The following is a 22,649-nucleotide window of genomic DNA, read 5'->3' on the forward strand; positions in this document are numbered from 1 at the left end:
ATTTGGATTTGGGTGATTAATTTTGGGTTGTTAAGATGTCTGACCCGAACCTGAATGATAGGAAAACCATACCATACGATAATTTCATCTGAGTCGAAATTTAAATCTCAAATCTGCTGTCCGGATTTAAATTAATTCGAAAACCGACTCGTTTGCGAGACGTGTTTTTCTCTATTAATTTTGGTTTTGATATTTGGGTGTTAACCATACAAAAACGTGTTGGGCCCTAAAAGGCCACACCCTATGGCGCCACTTTGATATTTTCCCTGCCGGAACACCGCTTCCCTTCTCCTCCCATCTCCACCTCTCCATCGACACAATCCGGATGGCAGGCTATCCTCCGGGTTCCGGTTACCCACCCTACGGCGCACCACCGGGAAACCCCTATGGCGCTCCCCCGTCTTACGGCGTTGCGCAGCCACCCTACGCCTCCACCCTGCCCTACGGTGCTCCCGCTCCCACGCCGTCGGCACCGCCGGCCGAAGTGAAGCCCCCGAAGGAAGGTAAGGCACAGGGTTACGGGGGCTACGGGCAGCCTTCTGGGTACTATGGCCATCCCCCTCCGGCCGCGCCAGCACCGCCTCCTCCTTTGGGGTCGTACGGCGCCGGCCCGTTCGCGGCTCTGCTGCCATCGGTGTTTCCTCCGGGGACGGACCCGAACGTGGTGGCGTGCTTCCAGGCTGCGGATCGGGACGGCAGCGGGTTCATCGATGACAAGGAGCTGCAGCAGGCGCTGTCGTCCTACAACCAGAGCTTCAGCTTGAGGACCGTCCATCTCCTCATGTACCTCTTCACCTCCTCCAATGTGCGCAAGATTGGTAAGCTTTTAGTCTCTCGTTTCCCATCCTCTGCAAACCACCTTTTCTTTTTCTTGTCAATGTTACCCTCTAATTAATACCTTTAATTAATTGTATAATGTTGTCATTATTTTAGCGTGTACCTCACTTAAGAAACTTATGGGGACTCTTATCTTTTTCTTGATATCCTCTGATTCTGCAAAATCATTGTGACTCGTTTTCAGATACAAATTAGATATTTTGCAGAAGTATCCTTTCATATGCCTATTTCCAGAATTAATTCTCTTCCATTCTTTATCTTCCAAGTTTTAGTTGTCTCTAAGTTCATCCAATTTCTTCATGTCTAATATATACTGAGTTTGTAGAACATCCACCGTCATGACTTCTTACAGCATAGAGAAATGTAGAAGATGATTGAAGCTTAAGTGATTAGTTCACTCAGTAGTGAATTATAGCTACGAAAGTTCAATAACAGTTGATAACTTAATGTCTTAGATCTTCTAAGCAACTTTTACTTGATTTATTGACAGTGATTTTCTATTTACTTGACTTTGAGAACACATGTCTCATGTGATAAAAAAGGTTGGTGTATCCATAGGTTTTAGCTAATCTCAAAAACTCAATGTTAGGCAGATCAGTCAGATCAAATCAGCAGGAGCAGAATCGGCTAAAAATAATCTGAATTTAAAAATAATGTATGAAAATTAAAGAAAATTATCTATTAGTGAGGGCATACTTCTGATCAAGAGGTTGGAACCATTTTATGATTAGACAATTTCACAAAAACACCTATTTGAAAATGCTAACAGATTTTTTAAACCTTAGTATCCTTAACATAGAATTACTTGGCATCAAAACGATTGAAAATAAGACGATGAGAATGATAAAGTGCCAACAAAAAATGATGAAACATACATTTGAAATTCCATGAAAAAAGAAAAAGTGTGACCTAAATTCAACGGGACTTAAAATTAGACTAAGATCTTACCTAACTACTAATTTTCTTTTGAAGGATTTTTATGGTGGAGTAACCTAATCTTCTAAATTTTGACTTGGCTAGGACCTTTTATGCACGTCAAAATCTGGTTGGACCAGCACATACCGTTTGAAATTTACTAGTCCAACCTATTTGTGGTATGTGAATCAGACAATTTTGTCTGACCTGATCAGAAACAGATTTTTTATTTTATTTATTTTTTAAAAGGTGTACAGTTGAAAAAAAGTTGTCATTTAGCTGTTGACAATGAATGTTGGCAGTTAATAAAAATTAAAAATAGAGGGAAAACAACAGTAACAGCTCTTTCTCTTTCCATTGCTCAGCTATCGATCAAAACCTTTGTCGCCAATGCCTTATATCCACCTTTTCCCACTTTGCCACTGTCATTTGCATTGCTGCCTTCTTCTATGGTACACAGCCATCTCCTCCTCCTCCACTTCCTCCTCTTTCTTGTCTTCCTTTCCTATTCCTCCTCTCCTCCTCTTCCCTTCTCCTTCTCCTCTCTTCTCTTCATCTTTTCTCTTTGGTCCGTGTTGGCTGGTACGAGGGCATACCATGCGTCAACTTGCTCCACGTATTAGGATTTGTACTGGTCTGACCAAGAACTAATATGAGACTCGGACCAGAATTTGAAACCTTACTTTGATGCATGACTCATTTTAACTTTGTGGTATTATGTCATAATTATCTGATATGTTTTTATCTTTTTCTTGAGCACTATATGGCAGATAATTATGGTCAATCCTCACATGATAAGGCTCATCTGTACATTAAATTCACTGAGGTACTTCTCTTCATCAAATTGCTCAGAAATTGAAAGAATCTTGTGTAAAACTAGAAAAAAAGACAAATTTAAGTAGATGTTGAGACTTCCAACAACTTGTTTGAGGGCATGATCAAAACTTACAAACTTGGATTCAGATATGGAATTCTTATAAAACTAGTTTAGTTCAATCCAAACCCCGGATCAGAATCAACTGAAGCTAGTCAAGTCCTTTTAACGGCCGAGGGTTCATCTAATTATTTTTGCATTGCATATGTTAGCCAACCTAGCAATAGTTTGACTTGCCAAAATATGGGAGTCAAGTGGCCTTTTGGTGAGTCAAGATGTACTTGTGAATGTTCAAACTATCTATAGCAGTACCTACATTGATTTTAGAGGGTTAGGAGTTGGACTTTAGCTTGAACAAGAAACCATATGGATAAGATAGACAACTCTTATTGAGTGCATTCTTTCTTTGAGGGAAAAAGGTACCCTCTAAGAAGATTGGAGAGTGAGAAGGAAAGACTGTGAGGTGAATTACAGGAGAGAGGAGAAGAGAAGGGAGCGGAATTGTGAAGGGACTATTATTAGTTTAAGTATAAGGCATACGCTTAAGGTAGACTATTGGGATTTGGAATTCAATTAAGACTTATATTTTTCTCGGTAATTCTATCCTCATGTCTTGGCTGACACACTAGGACTTAGAAGTTACCTTACTGGTCTATCCACATATCTTGGCTGATCCTTTTGTGATGATAAAGGGGTGGTTGGCCACATTTAGTATTGGTTGGCCCCATTCAACGATTGGTTGCCTCTGGCTTTGGTGACAAAGTTGTCACTTCTCAGTGAGCTGTGAAAATGGATCTAAGTCTTATATTCTTTCTTCAAGCATTTGTTATCTCACTTTTCAATTAATTAAAAGACTATTGGACTAAGTTTGAATGAAATTAAACCCTAGCCACTCTTCTTTATAGGATAGAGGCGACTAGGTGGGGTTTATTACAATCTCACAGGGTTTTTATTAGCTGCTTCTTGGTTGAGTAGGACCCAACCCTTGTCACGGACTTAGCTGGTTTTGCCTAAGTCGTGCGGCACCCTTACGTGTCCGTCCTGAGTAGGACCCAACCCTTGTCACGGACTTAGCTGGTTTTGCCCAAGTCGTGTGGTACCCTTACGTGTTCGTCCGTAAAGGTCAGCCTCCTCAAAACCTCCCATGGTCCCTTAGGACCTACAAAAGAAAAAACGGGTTAGAGAAAGCGCCTCACTCGGGATCCACAAGCAAACATTTCAGAAAACACTTAATAGACAATGTAAATTACAAACAGACTTTACAAGCTTTGAACGGTTGCACAACAAATGGTCAAAATGATCCACTACAAATCGAATATCTCTCATAACTGTCCACATGACACAACCTTTATTTACAAGCCTAAAACGACCACCAAACCCAACTAAAATGGGGTTGGTAAGCCTTTAACTGTCCCTCTACATGCTGTGCAAAGTATGAACAAACCAAAAGACACGGACATACATAAGTATTACATCAAACATCCTGTTTAGAATTTTGTCCGTGACATTCTCCCCCACTTATTCCTTCGATGTCCTCGTCGAAGCCTTTGCCGACACTGCAACTCCTCGCCTTTGCTGAGTCTTCAATCTTCTGCTCCAACTGCAATGCTCCTCTTGGCTCCCAACTGCTCTCCGTTGCTGTTGTTGAGTAGTCGAACTTTTGATTCGCTATGTTGGTTCCACTCGCCAATGACTCTGACTCTAGTGTAGGGTTGGTTGAGTTGTGTTGATCCCTGTTGGTTCCTGCGGATCCTCCAAATGAAGGAAAAAATCATCCTTACTATGCGCTAGTCTCTCAAATGCCTTATGCTGCTTGAACTGGGTGGATGCTTGTTGGAGCTTTAACGAGCAACGCCTCGTAAACTTTAGAAGCTTTGGGTCTTTCCTCCACAAAATTTGTCTATCGACTCTTATTTCACTTAGTTGTCACTTCCAAGTAGATTCGCATCACTTTTGCTTTCGATTGACATTCTGTTGGAAAATGAAGCGGATAATCTACTCTCAGTAGCACTGATCACCATTGGTGAGGATTTGACAACTATTGTCTTTCATTATCTTCGAACGGTCTTTGAACCTGTGCAGAGCTCCTCTGCTGGATAGATAAGAGAATTGGGGTACTCGGTTTTGCCCATTCTCTTAAGAGTTGAGAAGACAATAGTTACTTGACTTCGCCCGCCTCCTCAAGGGTTGTACTCCATGCATCGAGCTGGTTACTGACCTTCGCCTACTCTTTGCTCACACTTCTGAATCACTCGAAGTGTTTGCACTCCTTGCATTGAGTTAGCTACTGTGATTCACCTTCTCATTGCCATCAAACTTCTGGAATGTAAGAAGTTTTCACCCCAACTTAGAGTAAGTCTCTAATAGTTTTGGTCGCCTCTAGGATTGTATCGTCTTCTCTATCAACCCTGCCGTCTACTCCACTGAGTAGCAAAGGTGCAACACCGCGTACTGCCTGCTTTGTTCCATGGTCGTGCACTCTTGCATGACCCGAAGTCCTTCACTTTCGGTTATTTTGATGAGAAGCTCGTTGACATCGGTCGAAGTTCCTTGGCCTCTAACCTTCAGCCTTGTCTCGATATTTGGAGTTTGCCTCTACATACTGTACCTCCTCGGCCCCTTTCACGAACAAGCGCTCTCCCTCCATGAGAGTAAGGGATCAATGACTTTCATGGAAGTCTCGTCTTTGCGGTACCATGGCGTTGCTATGCCCATGGCCCTACTATCCGTCGCCTCGTATTTGCATCTATTTTCTTCACGATCAATAGATATGTCCCTATGGCTCTCCTCCGAGTCCACCTCCATTTTAATTGATGCTTGATTTTGGGTAGCTAAGTCCCTTTGGACTCATCATCGCTTATTCGACCCTTTCGACCCCCTGCTTCAACACCTCTGTGTTATCCAAGCAGCTCCATTTTGTCGATAGAAAGACAGACTGTAACTTCCATGCATGGCCTCTACCATCATGTATTAGGGTTTGCATCGATTCCGTTCTTCTTAGCTTCCTTGGTAGCAACGTTCGCTTACTCGACCTTGTCCTCTGATTCGCCGGGCTCTCTTAAACGAATATGGGCTTTGGAGCAATCCAACTCTCCAGCTGCTTCGATCATACCTCTGCATGATCAAGTCTCTCCCATGGGACTCACTGGTACTTGCATTCGAACTTTTCCCTTGGTGGAACACAGCCCCCATATACTGATAACCAAGGCTTTCATCCGATGCAAAACTCAATGCACGCACGGAAGACCCGCCTCTGCGGTAACATGGCCTTCACTCCTTGAATCCATAGTCTTTCTTGCCATCGTGTTGTTCACCGAAGTGGCGCTCCCAATAGCTCCTGATCATACCTCTGTATGATATAGTCCCTCACGGGACTTGATTCGTGTGTATCACATTGCCACGAACTATTCCACCACGATCCGTTGCACCATGTCGCCTCCTGGTGACATCTCCATTGCATTCTGATTCTTGTGGGATGAACTCGAATTATGATCCCTCTATGTGTGGCCTCGACAAATACATCGCAGAGTCTCTTCCACCTTCGATTTTGTTCGCTCCTTCAGCAATCGACCTTCATTCACCCGCTCTTGGGTCACACCTAGATGAAGCACTGCTTTAGGACAGTCCATCGCTTAGTAGCTCCCGAAGTCCACTGACTTCGCTGAAAATGAAGCACCATTGTCTGGATCCTGGGCCTCTGCCCCTAACATCATAATCTTCGTTATGCATCGCTTCCTTCATGGGAACTTGCATGGCAACACTATGGCATATTCTTCAAGAGTATCCGCCTCCGTGTCCTCTTGCCTCATGTCAAGACCTTCTGAACCCAACTTCGCCTCCGCAAGTTGAGTCGCCTTAGTTCCTCCATCAAATGCTTCTCCGAGATAAGGTGCATGTGCCCAGAAGCTCCCTTCGTCTTTGACACCATACAAGATGAGTCCGCTCCATCAGAATGAAGGACCCATGGAACAACATGATCCTGCTCTTGCCTCTGCAAGAGTTCATGCCTTTGACCTCTGTCTAAGGAAAGAATTATGCCTCCGCTCCATGTTCCATCTTCTATGCCGGCTCCCTTCATGCGGCTTGGGTACTTCGCCAAGTTACACCCAAGTTGCTCCGCTCCTCGTTTTGCATTGAGTTGATGGTGGCCCTCGCGCCCACCATTCCACGGGTTTGCCCTCTCTTAAGTCTGATCTTCATATCGACTCCCAGTGTGCCTTCAGTTATGTTGCTTTGGGTCGCTCCCCTACATGATCTCGCAATGCATCTACCAATGCATTCTCTCAAGCGAGATCATGCGATGACTCCTCACCGCTCGCTCGATCCATTGAGCTTCATGGAGTTGTTGTTTTTGAGGTACTCCTCAACATGTGCGGTCTGTTGCACATGATTCTCCCTTTGGAGAACCAGGACCTATCCCTCCTGGATATCTATCCCGTTGGAGCAACATCTCTCTTCACTTCTTTCTCTCTGAAAGTTTCGGAGACTATCATCCCCTTGGACTACTCCGATTTGCTGAACAAACTGTACATTGTTCTGCCTCCTGCAAACACACTTGCTAGATTGCGACTCCACGTCAATACAACCCCCGCTGCACCACTCAAGACCTAGCAACATGCTGAACTCGTTGCACACTTCAGCCTCCTACGGACATATCCTTTACATGTCGAAGAGAAAGTTTCAATGCTCCATGGCGCTAAGTTTTTGTCGTCTTGGGATGGCCGTGAAAATTCCATCATCCGCATACAAGCCCATGCATGAGTATCGAATTCTTCGAGTTAGTAATTTCCCTCACCTCTGTGAGTTTTGCACAACTCTTTCGGTCGCTGAGCAATTCATTCCACCTTGCATGGTCTCATCCTTTACCAAGCGCCTCTCTTGCCTTGAGCATCATCAAGTATGGTTGTCAACGTCGAGCCGTAGCTCGAACTTGGCCATCCCAGCCTTTGCGCTTCGCATTCTTCTAAGCTTGTTCTCGTGGTCCCTCTTGTGCGAAGGGTTGGCCATTCCTCTGAATGCCAATCTCAGATGCCCGCTCCTTCGAGCGACTCCTTTTCCCTACATCTTCATGCTCGTTTTTCCCCAAACGGTCACGCGTGTGTTGACTGCCCTCAACGCAGCCCCGCTAGAATTCCTCTAGGGTTCTAACATCTGGTATCAGAGCATCAATCTTACTGCTTTTGCTGCCACCCCTACCGCCCGCCACCAGCCAAGCAATTCTCGCAATTGTTCTTGACGTCGCCATCTCCACCATCATCTTCTGGCGTAGATTAAATTAATTTATTGTCGTCACCTCCAATTGCATCAAGAGATATGGTATTCTCCTATCACCAATATCTTTTGCTGTTGTAATTTTCCATTCAAAATACCAAGAAAAAGTCTTTTTATCTATCCCGTGCTGCGAATTTCTTTCGCCGTAAAAGTTATCATCTTTACGAACGAAGGATTATTGCAGAAAATTTTAACCTTATATTATTACTTTTAACCGATCTATTTGCTATCCTTTTTGAACAAAATTTCTTATATGCTTCATAGATAGTCTTGGCTTCCATCTGAGATTGATCTATTGAGGAATTCATTTCTAAAACGTTCTTGTGCTACTGCAAATTTTCGTCACAAACTGTTGGAATTTTTCGACGAGAATTCTGCTATCGTAACTTGCATCGATTTCCTTGTTGTTATACTGCCGAAATATTCTTGATCAAATTTGTCATCATTGCTGTTATCTAAATCGAGATTTTGTTGTCAAATTCCCTTCTCAAATCTCTCGATTTTTGCTGGAAATTTCGTCGTGAAATCACTGTTTCTTCGACGACAATTCTGCTCTTACAAAACAGCCACAAAACAAGCCTAAACCGCAGCCAAGATACACCAATCCACCAACCCTTTCGGCCACCACTTCTCTCAACCGATATATGCCTTTAACTCGACAACAAAAGAGATATCTTAACATTACATATTTGGAGGCATATACTATGGCATCTAAGGAGGCAATCAATGTTAAATTCGAAACCTTCGAGACGCGAATGGAGAATAAGATTTAGACTCTCTTTACCGAACTCAGCTTGGGTCAACCACTAAGCCCGAAGAAATCACATCAAGGAGAAAGCTCTGACCGAAGAGATGACTTCCAGGAGAGGGGAGGCTCTGTGATCGATCCCTACTATCCACATATGAGGGTGGACTTCCCTAGATAGGAAGGAGACCTGATTGGTTGGATCTTGCGTGCGGAGCGATATTTTCGGTACCACAGAATTGCGGACGCATCTATGGTGAAAGTTACGGCTATACATCTTGAAGGGGATGTTATACAGTGGTTTGATTGGTTTGAACACACTCATGGAGTCCTCTCATGGAGACTATTTAAAGAAGGATAGCTGATCCGCTTCGGACCAATCGATTGCGAGAACATTGACGGACAACTAGCAAAGATCCGATAAACCTTCACCATTCAGGAGAGTACCAAACCAGGTTTGAAAGGTTATCTAATCAAACTCGTGATTGGTCTTAAAAACAGCTATTGGGGATCTTTATTGAGGGCTTGAAGCCGAAGATCCAGGGAGAAGTTAAAGCGTGACAACCGTACACGCTTATGGTAGCCATCTCTTTCGCACGACTTCAAGATGAGCGATTGAACCATGAAGCCCGGAGAACTAGGGTCTCTCCTTGACCAGCAATACCGAAGCCCTTAGCCTCCACTATTGTCACTCGAGCCCTTGCACCAAAAAAGTTGACAAGAGAAGAGCTTCGGGAGTGATTTGCGAAGGGGTTATGTTGGCATTGTGACGAGCCATGCAGTCACGAGCATCGTTGTAAAAAAGGGAAACTTCTTGTGACTGAACCAGTAGAAGAAGAAGTCCTTGAACATCCAGAAGAGATCTTTGAACATTAACAAGAAGATGCAGAAGAAGAGTCACAACCGATCAATTTTATGGTACTTGCGCTAGTCGGTTATTCAAACCCGTAAACGATGAAAGTTGGAGGCCTTCTCAAACAACAACCGATCATTATTCTTATTGACATGGGCAGCACTAATAACTTCCTAAACAACAAGGTTGCTGCTCAGATGACACTCCACATCGAAGGTTGCATCAAGTTCGATGTAAAGGTCGTCGACGGTAAAATCCTAAAGTGCGATCAAAGATGCTCGTAGGTGAAACTATTACTGCAAGACCTAGAAATTGTCGTCGACTTCTTCCCCCTACCAATTCATGATTATGAGGCCGTGATTGACATAGAATAGTTGACGACGCTAGGTGATGTCTCTTGGAACTTTTCCAAATTAATTATGAAATTCTACTGCAAAGGCAAACATATCATCCTACGCGGTAAGCGCGGAAGCAACATAACCACCGTTTCGACCCAACAAATGGAGAAAGTTCTACACAAGGTAAATTGTTGGGTTTTTGATGCATCTCCAATAGCAACCAGAGGGGAAGAAAATAGAAATTGAAGGTCAAAATCTTGCCCAATTGCTTGCTAAATTTATCGATATTTTTGTTGAACCGGGCGATCTTCCGCCTACTCGGCAACATGACCATCGGATTCCAATTCTTCCGAGCAAACCACCAGCGAACACTCGGCCGTATCGTTATCCTTACCTCCAGAAGGATGAAATTGAAAAGATTGTAAAGGAGATTCTTGAAACAGGGGTGATTCGGTCAAGTTGCAGCCCCTATTCCTCATCGGTACTACTTGTACATAAGAAGGACAGAACTTGACGGATGTGCATCGACTATCGAGTTTTAAATGACATCACCGTCAAGGACAAGTACCCAATACCAATGGTGGATGAACTTCTTGATGAGTTAAAAGGAGCTCGAATCTTTACGAAGTTGGACCTTCGATCCGATTACCACCAAATTCAGGTATATGAATACGACATTCCAAAAACTGCATTCCGCAATCTTAACGACCATTATGAATTTTTGGTAATGCCTTTTGGACTCACTAATGCTCCTTCAACCTTGTAAAGTCTCATGAACTATATTTTTCGGAACTTTTTTCGTAAATTTGTGATGGTACTTTTCGATGATATTCTCATTTATAGCCCTTCTCTTTAGACTCACTTTCAGCATTTACGGATTGTTTTGACGATCCTTCGGGAGAATACTCTTTTTGTTAAGCAGCCAAAGTGCAGCTTTCTCTAGCAAAAAGTAGAGTACCTTGGGCACATAATATCAGGAGTGGTGGTAGACCCAACAAAAATTGAAGCAATGCAGGGTTGGCCGAAACATACAAACGTGAAATTACTACGTGGGTTCCTTGGACTAACGGGCTACTACCGAAAATTTGTGAAGGACTATGGGAAGCTAAGTGCACTTCTCACTTCTCTATTAAAAAAAGATGCCTTCCAATGGTCGAACAAAGCCTCCGTTGCCTTCGACAAACTTAAGGTAACCATGACGACGACGTCGGTACTAGCGTTACCAGGTTTCAGCCAGTGATTTAAAAAGGCGCTCGGGTGCTTGCCTAGGCACTCGGGCGAGGCGAGGCCCGAGCGCCTCGCTTCACTTCCAAGCGGCGCACTTTAAAGAGGCGCTGCCTGGGCGCTCGCTCGAGCCCAAGCGTTGGGCGCTTCGAGCGAGCGCCTGGGTTAAACCAGGCGACCGAACCAAGATTTTAGGTCTGGTTCGGTCTCCGGTGGTTAGTTGGTTCAATCGAACCAACTAAAATCGATGTAAGTTGTCGCTGCCCAACCCTAACCCTGCTCATTGCCGCTCCCGCTCCTGCTGCTCGCCGTTGTCGTTGCTCGCTACCGCTGTCGCCGCTCCCGCTGCTCGCTGCTCCTGCTCCCGCTCCCGCTCTCGCTCCTACTGCCGTTGCTCGCCGCTGCCGCTGCTCGCTGCTCGTTGCTCGCTGCTACTGCCGCTGTCATCGCTCGCCGCTCCCGCTGCCTCCTTACACGCCCGCTCTCGTTGCTGCTGCCGCTGCCGTTGCCGCTACCGCTTCCTCTTTTCTCAATCAGCACCCCCTTACACTCCTCTTCCTTCTTCTCCTTCTCTATACTGTTAACAGTATACTAATAATAGTATTTGTACTTATTAGATTAATAATATATTATTTTGATTTTAATACTGTTAATTGTTTTTTAATTTAATAGTATATTTTTATTTAAAATTTTAAATAATTATATTTATTAATTATATTATATATTTTTATATTTTAGCGTCTCGCTTCGCTTGTGCGAGCGCTTGGGCGAGCGCCTAGCACCTCGGGCGTTTTTGGACCTTAGCGCCTTTTCTCGCCTAGCGCTTTTTAAATCACTGATTTCAATCGACCCTTCATCATTGAGGCCGATGCATCTGGAGTTGGAATTGGAGCCGTTCTCATGCAAGATGGTCGATCACTCGCATACACCAGCAAGACGTTGTCTCCCTCTCATCAAAAAATGTTAATATATGATGAGATGCTCGCCATTGTGCACGTAGTAATGAGGTGGAGATCTTACCTGATCGGCCGACGATTTCAAATTAAAATCGACCATAGAAGCCTCAACTACTTTTTGGAGCAGAAGATATCCCTGAGCAATAAAAATGGGTAACCAAACTTCTAGGATTTGATTATGAAATTATTCACAAAAAAGGGAAAGAAAACGTTGTTGTAGATGCATTATCACTAGATTGGCTAGAGTTGAGGGCAAAAGGGGTAACTCACTTAGGAAGCAGCCCCTAGGGCTAGGGTTTGGAACCGTATAAACGCATGTAGCCTCCATCTCTTTAGGAACAAGATCTATCTACAATTACAACCATATGGCCGACTTCTAGGAGGGTGGAACCCCTATAGCGTTCCAAGGATTGATCCCCCTCAAAGATCAATCTATATAGAATTCATCTGGGGTTCTAACATCCGGTTCAGCAAAAATATCGGTAAATTCAGCAAGCAATTGGACAAGATTTTGACCTTTAATTTCTATTTTCTTCTCCTTTGGTTGCTGTTGGAGATGCATCAAAAAGCCACCATTTACCTTGTGTAAAACTTTCTCCATTCGTTGGGTTGAAACGGTGTTTACGTTGCTTCCGCGTTTCTCGCGTAGGATGATCTGTTTGCCTTTGCAGTAGAATTTCATAATTAATTTGGAAAAGTTCAAAGAGACGTCACCTAGCGTTGTCAGCCATTCTATGCCAAGCATGGCCTCATAATCATCAATTGGTAGGAGGAAGAAGTCGGCGACAATTTTTTGGTCTTGCAGTAATAGTTTCACCTACGGGCATCTTTGGTCGCACTTTAGGATTCTGTCGTCGACGACCTTTACGTCGAACTTGCTGCAACCTTCGATGTGGAGAGCCATTCAAGCTACAACCTTACTGTTTAGGAAGTTATTAGTACTGCCCGTGTCGATGAGAACAGTGATCAGTTGTTGTTTGAGAAGGCCTCCAACTTTCATCGTTTGTGGGTTTTGAGTAACCGGCTAGCATGTGTACCATCAAGTCGGTCGGTTGTGGCTCTTCTTTTGCATCTTCTTTTTCATGTTCAAGGCTCTCTTCTGGATGTTCAATGACCTCTTCTTCTACTGGTTCAATCATAATAAGTCTCCCTTTTTTACAACGATGCTCATAGCTCCACGGCTTGTCGCAATGCCAATATAACCCTTTCGCAGATCGCTCCCGAAGCTCTTCTCTTGTCAACTTTTTTGGTGCAGGGTCTCGATTGGCTGAGGGTTTCGATATTGCTGGTCGGGGAGCGACCCTAGTTCTCCGGGCTTCATGGTTCAATCGCTCCTCTTGAAGTCGTGCGAAAGAGATGGCTGCCATAAGCATGTACGGTTGTCACGCTTGAACTTCTCCTCGGATCTTCGACTTCAAGCTCTCAATAAAGGTCCCCAGTAGTTGTTTTTCAGACCAATCACGAGTTTGATTAGATAACCTTTCAAACCTAGTTTGGTACTCCTGAATGGTGGAGGTTTATTGGATCTTTGTTAGTTGTCCGTCAATGTTCTCGTAATTGATTGATCCGAAGCAAATCAACAGTCCTTCTTTGAATTATCGCCATGAGAGGACTCCATGAGTGTGTTTAAACCAGTCAAACCACTGTATGGCATCCCCTTCAAGATGTATAGCCGCAATTTCCACCATAGATGCGTCCGCGGTTTTGTGGTACCGAAAATTTCGTTCCGTGCGCGAGATCCAACCAATCGGGTCTCCTTCCCATCTAGGGAAGTCCACCCTCGTGCGTGGATAGTAGGGATTGGTCACAGAGCCTCCCCTCTCTTGGAAGTCATCTTTTCGGTCAGAGCTCTCTCCTTGATGTGATTTCTTCGGGCTCAGTGGTCGGCCCAAACTGAGTTCGGTAAAGAGAGTTCGAATCTTATTCTCCATTCGCGTCTCGAAGGCTTCGAATTTAGCATTGATTGCCTCCTCAGATATCATAGTATATGCCTCCAAATTTGTAATGTTAAGATCTCTCTTTTGTTGTCGGGTTAAAGGCATGTATCGGCTGAGAGAAGTGGTGGCCGAAAGGGTTGGTGGATTGCTGTATGTTGGCTGCGGTTTAGGCTTGTTTTGTGGCTGTTTTGTAAGAGCAGAATTGTCATCGAAGAAACAGCGGTTTCACGACGAAATTTTTAGCAAAAATCGCAAGATTTGAGGAGGGAATTTGACAGCAAAATCTCGGTTTTGATAACAACAATAATGACAAATTTGATCAAGAAGATTTCGGCAGTATAACAGCAAGGAAATCGATGCAAGTTGTGATAGCAGAATTTTTGTTGAAAAATTTTAGCGGTTTGTGACGAAAATTTTCAGTAACACAAGAACGTTTTAGAGATGAATTTCTTAATATATCAATCTCAGATGGAAGCCAAGACAATCTATGAAGCGTATAAGAAATTTCGTTTAAAAAGGATAACAAATAGCTCGGTTATAAGCAATAATATAAGGTTAAAATTTTCTGCAGCAATCCTTCGTTCGTAAAGATGATAACTTTTACGGCGAAAGGAATTTATAGCACGGGATAGATAAAAAGACTTCTTCTTGGTATTTTGAATGAAAAATTACAGTAGTATAAGGTATTGGTGATAGGAGAATACCAGATCTCTTGATGCAATTGGAGGTAATGGCAGTAGATTGATTTGATCTACGATAGAAGATGACGGTAGAGATGGCGACGTCAAGAGCAATTATGGGAATTGCTTGGCTGGTGGTGGGTTGCAGGGGTGGCGGCAAAAGCAGTAAGATCGCTGCTCTGATACCAGATGTTAGAACCCCAGAGGAATTCTATGTAGATTGATCTTTGAGGGGGATCAATCCTTAGAACGCTATAGGGGTTCCACCCTCCTAAAAGTCGGCCATATGGTTGTAATTGTAGATAGATCTTGTTCCTAAAGAGATGGAGGCTACATGCGTTTATACGGCTCCAAACCCTAGCCCTAGGGGCTGCTTCCTAAGTGAGTTACCCCTTTTGCCCTCAACTCTAGCCAATCTAGAAATCCTACAAAAAAAAGGCAAGGAACGAGAATTAAAAGAGTCTTAAGATTCAAGAGGATAGGTTGGAGATTAAGTTAGAAGATGAAAGAAAACTCATGTTAGTTAGGAAAAGATTATATCTAATTTCTAAAACGATTCTAGCTTGACACTATAGATAACATGTCCCATGATAAGGGTTGATAGCCTTATTGGTGTAGATTCTCCTATTTGGTGCTTAAGCTTAGGAGTTTAGGAACAAGAACAACAATAATCATAGTCGAGTTGGGGAGGGATTTCTTTGATATTTTTAGCATATTTCTCAATGTATTTGATGGATTATTGTTTCTACTTAGGTTTGGATTTATGGCCCGTCATACAAATTGACATATTAGTAAACCCTTTAGCTCATTTTTGGAAACATGTACTTTTCTAATTCAATAAAAATAGTTTGTTTATCTAAGGTGCTTAGTTGCTACCTTAAGAGGGTGTTTTTTCTTCTCCATGGAGACAAAACACTTGAAGTGTCACTTCACATGAAATCATTTTAAAACCTTTACAATTGAGAAGTTAGTCTCAATGAACTCTTACTCTTTGGATTTTAGGTTAAAAGATACCGATGATGAAATTTTATGTTGAATGATAAAGGATATAAACTCTCCGGGTTGAAGCTTCATACCTTTATATGTCTTTTATGTGGATGATGAAATTCATACCATTGGGAAAAGAAATGTAGCCTTACATCCATCGAACATTATGTGGAAAACAAGGATTTGAATATCGTACTGTCCGCTAGTTGATCGGCACGCGGATCGCATGCTTCCGGGCGGTATCAACTGGCGGACAGGTGGAGGAGCACGATGGCGAGGAAGACGAGGCTGCAACGCTCATTGGACGAAGAAGGCATGATGGAGAATGGAGTTGGACATGGCGGGACACGAAGAAGCGCTCCGTTAGGTGGAACGCGGTAGGGGGTGGGTCCTCGCTCCATCATGCGAAACGCGATAGGGGGCAAAGGGATCATGGCTGCTGTGGTCAGGGAGGTCACGATCGATGATGAAGGAAGGGATCCTGGCCCAGGTTAGAGTGTTGCTTCCCTTTCTCGCTCTTGTCGTCATCTTGGTCTTCTTCCTCGCAGTTGTTGAGGGCGATAGCGGTGGGGGAGCGGGAGATGAGCTTGCCCTGAGTTGGATCCTCATCAGATTTGGCTGTCGCAGGAGTATTGCGGAGTGCCTTGTGGGGGATGAGTTTGAGCTGGGGACGGAGGTGACCCGCCACATCCTCGCCCGCTCTGCCATCACCCCCTTTTCACCTCTCGAAACCTTCTCGCATTCCCTTTCCATCACTCGGTACATCGGTATAGTATGAAATTAAAAACCTTGGTGGAAAGAGAAACTTCAACTCCTTCGATAATCTTGTGATCTAGAATTACAATTTCTATCCTACTTTTTATATTAATTAAGTAAAAGGAAACAAGTTACAAAAATAGGAAGAATTGACTAACATTTCATAAATAAAGGCATATTTATGATTTTATCAATATATTTTCATATTTGTCTTGACAAATAATCTTCCTTGATGAAGTATTTGATTGATACGCTTCCTTTTTTATTAAGTCTTCATCTATCATGAATTCTTAAATCTTTAATCAACCCCAAGATATCAATTTCTTTTTTCTTTGAACCCTTCTGATGAAGTCTAAGATTAATCTCCTTTGATTTTTTTGTTTGTCTTTTTTTTTTCCTTTTGGATAATCTTAATAACTAGTATAGGATTATGGAAGCTGTTGTCAATTGACAACCTATGACATTTGCAAAATCTTTCTAAACTACTAATCCAAAATAAACTAGATAATCTTGCAGTTTCCACTACATATGAATTTGTTTCAAGTTTAATTGATTGAAATTTGGATCAGTTTTGATGATTTAATATATTGGCTTAAGTAGCAGATCTGATACCAAATCTGACGAAGGATAGGTGCTCTGATAACAAATCTAGGGTGGACAGTTGCTCTGATATCATCATACCTGATAGACGAGCATGGCAAGCAGGGAGAGTGAACTTTTTATGGACTTGAGAAAGGTAAATAGAGAGGAACTTAAAGAAAATTACGGCATATTATAATGTCAAAAGATAAGAGTGTATAATATAAAAAAAATTAATTATGAGTCTAGCTCAATGACTAGATTAAAGGGATGAAGATATTGTATTACTATACATCTTACATGTGATGAAATCGGACCATAGAAAAAGTCGACCTTACGCCACTCGCATATAATATGAGAAAAAAAAGTTAATCTATCAATTTTCTATAATTTTCAACTACAATCTGTCCCTCCTTTTATAGACCTCAAGTACAAGAAAAAAAGGGAAAAGTTACAAAACAAAGAAGGATTTGATGAGATTCTATTTGAACAAGGCATATCAAGCATTTCATCTTTTTCTTTAATGAAAAGTATAGTTCCATAATAATTTTTGACAATTTTTTCCGTCTTTGTTAATTCTTCAATTATGACTAAAGTTTCTTATAGTGATGTTTTTGACAATTCTTTCCGTCTTTGTTAATTCTTCAATTATGACTAAAGTTTCTTATAGCGATGAAATCTTCAATGAACCGTTTAAGTCTTAATCAAACCTAGATCTATTAATTTTTTTCAAATCTCTAATGAAATATTAGATAATCTACTTTTTGTTTTTTATTTGACTTCCTTTGTTTTTCCATCTTTTGTACAATCATGGTCGGATATCAGTTGGTTCTGGTGTCCCATGTTTCGGTACGTTGAGACATATCTGTATTCCCAAAAAAGAACAAAAGATAGCTTAGATTTCAAGAAGAATTCTATTTTAGAGTTAATTTTATAATTTCTTCGTATATAAAATTATATTTTGATAAGAATAAAGTGTATCTAAGTCATAAATGAATAGAAATTCTAGGTTATAAGGATGAAAAATTGAACTTGTCTTTCCGGATCCGCCGAGGAACAACTTAGTCGGGAGAATGGACCTAAACGTAATTAGCCCTAAATATCCCAATTTGGGCCTAAACGTAATAGAAAGGATCTAATTGGGCCTAAACATAAGAGAATGGTCTTAATCATGCTTAATCTTCCTAAATATGCATTAATATGTTCCTAATTATATGAAATGATAAAACATAGAAGTAAAATACTTTTGATTGGAGAGAAATTTGATCAGATTCAATCCCTCTTTTATCCAAATCAAGAGGCTGATTCCCACTAATTGTCGATTAGGAAGATTAAACGAGTGTAAGAAAGAGTGAGAAAGAGAGTGAGAGTAAGTGAAGAGGGGAGAGGAGGATTTAAAGGGTCAAAACAGGGTCCTACAGTCAATTTTATCTGATCATTGGAACCTGATTTAACCTGTAGAAGACTGGTATAGTTGAAATGGTCTGACTGTTACCAACCTGTATCTATCGATAATGGTCGAGTTTCGTCTGTATCAACCGATACAAGAGGCATACCAACTCGTACACCCACCCCTAACCATGTACTACCTAAAATGAGCTGGTTAGCTGGCAGACCGATAGGTACTGTCTGTTTCATATCGGGCGGTATGTCAAACCATAATGGTAACTAATATAAGATTGTAAAAGATATTATGTGACAACTTGTTACATTTGTAAAATGCCCTCTAAACTAATAAATTTTCTTCAAACCTGATATAAATTAAAATGATCTCACTGCCTGATCCCATTATAGTGATAAGCTATTGAGAAAAATTCATTTTTCTTTATGGGATCTGGAAGCAATTAATACCTTATTATGTCTTCTAGATCCATGGAGAAGAATCTTTTCTCCTTCTATGAAGTATGAACCATGTGGGATGTTGTCTTATGCTATACAAATGCCTTTGACCTTCGATATTTGGCACCTTTAGTGATCATAGAACAAATTAATCATTTCAATGAAATGATGGGAGGTGGTGGCATAAAGAGAAATGTGGAAGGCAGAAAGGGGTTAGAATTAGGACAAAATATACAACAACAATAAAGCCATAAGTCTCAATTATATGGGATCGACTATATGGAACTTTTACCGCCATTCAGATATGTAGAAAGTCATATGTTTTGTTAACTTTAGAGTACTTAAATTATTATTTATAGTTCGTATTAAGGTCTCTTTAAGTATTCCTCTCTCTCTCCTTTTAACTTAAATCCTTAACTAGGACAAAACATGTTAAAAAAAATTAAAGAATGATAAAAAATGGCAACTGCCCTATAAAACAAATTTTCATTCATTGAATTTACATTTTAGTCAATCTTTTAACTAGACCCTCTAAAAAGTAAAACATATGTTCTCCTTTTAACCTTTTAAGGAATTATCAAAAAAGGAAAACTTGAGGAAAAAGATCCTTTTTCATGAAAAATTCATCATCTCATACAATGCCATATGAAGAGGCTTGTAGACTGCTTCAAGATGCAAATTCTACTAAAAAGGACATGTTAGCATCAATGCCACTTAAAATAAGATTGAAAAAACAGAATACATGGAAAAAGGAAAAGTAGAAAATCATAGTCTGAATTCAGTTGGAATTAACCTAGAGTAAGATTAAGCTAACCTACTAAATTTTAACTCAAGTAGAAGCTTAGATGCCCTAGAAGATGCATTTTCAATTGCCAAAATTGGGAAATTATAACTAGTTTTCTAGTTCTTAAGGCATCCTTTTTTTTCATCTTTAGTGTCCAGAAATTAGCCTCAACAAATTCTGACTTCTTTCTCAGAATTTTCTAGAACTTTCTACAATTGGATCTAGATCTGCTTCTTCTAACAGATCTAGAACTCATAACAACACTGATTTGTCACCATTTCCTTTTGTCTAGTTTTGGGTGGGATTTCTATATTCTAATAAATTTATTGCAAATAGAAGACTTTATATGTCAGGAGGAGAGAGATTTAATGCTCATAGTGATGGGCCTTCAATGAAAATTCTTGTTGTTAAATTGATATTATTGGATGTGAAAAATGGTTTATACAATAGTTGATCCCAATTTTGTGATGAGTTGTGGAGAAATTCTTTTTTTTTTGTGCAAATGGGATAGTATAGTATTTAATACTTTCTTCTGTCTTGTAGATACATTGAGAATACTCTTATTCCTTCTTTGAACCATGTGGGAAGATATCCCATGCCATGCTGAGTACTTTTGCCTTTGATATTTGACACCTTTACTCATGATACAATAAGCTTACGGATTTTTTTTTTCTTTTAAGAAAATTTGTCATCCCTTACAATTTGATGTAAAGAGACTTGTAGAGTACTTTAGACGCAAGTTCTAACATGTCAGATTCAACACCAATTAAAATAAGACGAATGTCATGGAGCCTGCAAAGACAAATATACAAGCAAAAAGGAAAAGTAGAAAGCTGTGGTCTGAATTCAGTGGATTCAACGTGGAATAAGATTTGTTCTAAAAAATCTGGAATAAGATTGAAGCTAACCTACTAAATTTTTACTCGACTATAACCTTGGATGCTTTAGATGGTGCATGGAATTGAGAAATTATAAGTAGCATTCTGGTTTCTAAACCTTTCTTTTTTTTTTGTAACTGGAAATGTGCAGATTTCACTTCGGTTCATGTCTTACTCAAGAAAACCAATCATGTACATATGCTAGTCTTAAAACTTAGGAAACTTGACATGCGTGCCTGTTTTCTGTGATTGTCAAAGACCAGTTCTACTTTTTTTCCAACTGTGTCTGTTTTGAGTGGCTTTTCTTTGTTGTTTGTTGACACTTATTTTCTGTCTCATCTAATAAGGATGCAGTAATATCTGATTTTGTTCTCTTTCCTTCAATACACCGCAGGGCCAAAAGAGTTCTCCGCTGTCTTCTACAGCCTGCAGAATTGGAGGGTACAAGATAACTCTTTTGCCACCAATATTGAGCTTTATTTGCTATCTGGTCCTTGATATACGACATATGGTAATGGTTGCTTTTCCAGGCTATCTTTGAGAGGTTTGACCGTGACCGGAGTGGTAAGATCGATACATCAGAGCTTCGTGAGGCACTTCTGAGCCTTGGGTTTGTGGTTTCTCCGACAGTTCTGGATTTGCTTGTGGCCAAGTTTGACAAGTCCGGAGGCAAAAGCAAAGCCATTGAATACGATAACTTCATAGAGTAAGAGTTAGTTTATGTTTCTGGAACAGGATAAACTATATCTTATGCACGGTGGTATCTAGCCTTGACCTCTCTGCTTGCTTATGGTTGGTTTGTTTTATTTGAAATGCAGGTGCTGCCTCACGGTCAAGGTAATAATTTTGCTAGATGCTTATATGATGTATATGTATATAAAATATTTCCACAGGTTTATTTATTTTTGGGTTTTCATGTGAATGATTAATGAACTGTGTCGCAGGGGCTGACGGAGAAGTTCAAGGAGAAGGATACTCAATATTCAGGATCGGCAACTTTCACCTATGAGTCTTTCATGTTAACCGTGTTGCCCTTTCTCATCGCATAGGGGTGATGGCCTTGGTTTCTCCTTGAGATTGTGACATCACAATTGTTGCTTGGTGATAGGCTATATTCTAAGCCTTATGCTTCTATTAACGTGGGTTGTCTGTGGAACATCAAGGGAACCCATTTTGCCAGTGTTGCTAGGGAGATTTCAAACATGATGGGCTTGTCGGGCTCATGTAGGATCGAAGGAGTAATGTGAATGTGGATTGACTGCTAAATATCGACAGAATCGTTTGTGCTTTTACTTTTGTGCGAATTACTGGTGTAATAAATAAAAGGTAGTAGTGCCACTTACCGACGTACTCTTTGCAACACTTTCAGTGGACATGGTTGAGATTGGTATCCATGATCCTTCCTTGGTATTATTGGGTGTCGCGATCATATATATATGTTTATACATATATATATGTATGTATGTATGTATGTATGTATACATATATGTATGTATGTATGTATGTATGTATGTATATATATATATACATATATATATATATATGTAAATTATATATGTTTATACATACATATTTGTATATATATATATATATATATGTATATATATATATATATATACATATATATATATACATATATGTATGTACATATGTACATATATATATATATATAGTACATATATACATATATACATATGTACATATATACGTATGTACATATGTATATATATACATATATATATACATATATATATATATATGTAAATGTATATATGTTTATACATACATATTTGTATATATATATATATATATGTATATATATATATATATATACATATATATATATACATATATGTATGTACATATGTACATATATATATATATATAGTACATATATACATATATACGTATGTACATATGTATATATATACATATATATATACATATATATATATATATAGTGTAATATCCCTTTTTTAAAATTTATTAATAAGGATTTATATATAAATAGGAGGACTTATATGTAAATATAGAAATTTTAAGGACTAAACTGTTAAGTTGCAAAAAAAAATTTCGAGGAGCTGTGGGGCGTGGGGCATGGGGGGAAGAAGAAGAGAAGTAGAGGGAGAAGAGAAGAAAAGAAGAAGAAGAAAGGAGGAAGAAGAGGGAGAAGAAAAGAAAAGAAGAATAAGAAGA

At 40.4% G+C, this 22,649-nt stretch overlaps 1 protein-coding gene across 1 annotated transcript; it reads left to right on the forward strand.

Annotated features, from left to right (window-relative positions):
• The first annotated feature begins 221 nt into the window (after window positions 1-221).
• LOC135619299 (calcium-binding protein CBP-like) lies at window positions 222-21,799 on the forward strand. Its single transcript, XM_065121190.1, has 5 exons — window positions 222-818; window positions 20,848-20,894; window positions 20,984-21,159; window positions 21,272-21,290; window positions 21,398-21,799. The coding sequence occupies exons 1-5, from the start codon at window positions 326-328 to the stop codon at window positions 21,500-21,502; spliced, it is 840 nt and encodes a 279-aa protein (XP_064977262.1). The 5' UTR covers window positions 222-325; the 3' UTR covers window positions 21,503-21,799.
• Window positions 21,800-22,649: the final 850 nt, after the last annotated feature.

This window comes from Musa acuminata, chromosome BXJ2-8, assembly GCF_036884655.1.
Source record: "Musa acuminata AAA Group cultivar baxijiao chromosome BXJ2-8, Cavendish_Baxijiao_AAA, whole genome shotgun sequence".
NCBI lineage: Eukaryota > Viridiplantae > Streptophyta > Magnoliopsida > Zingiberales > Musaceae > Musa > Musa acuminata.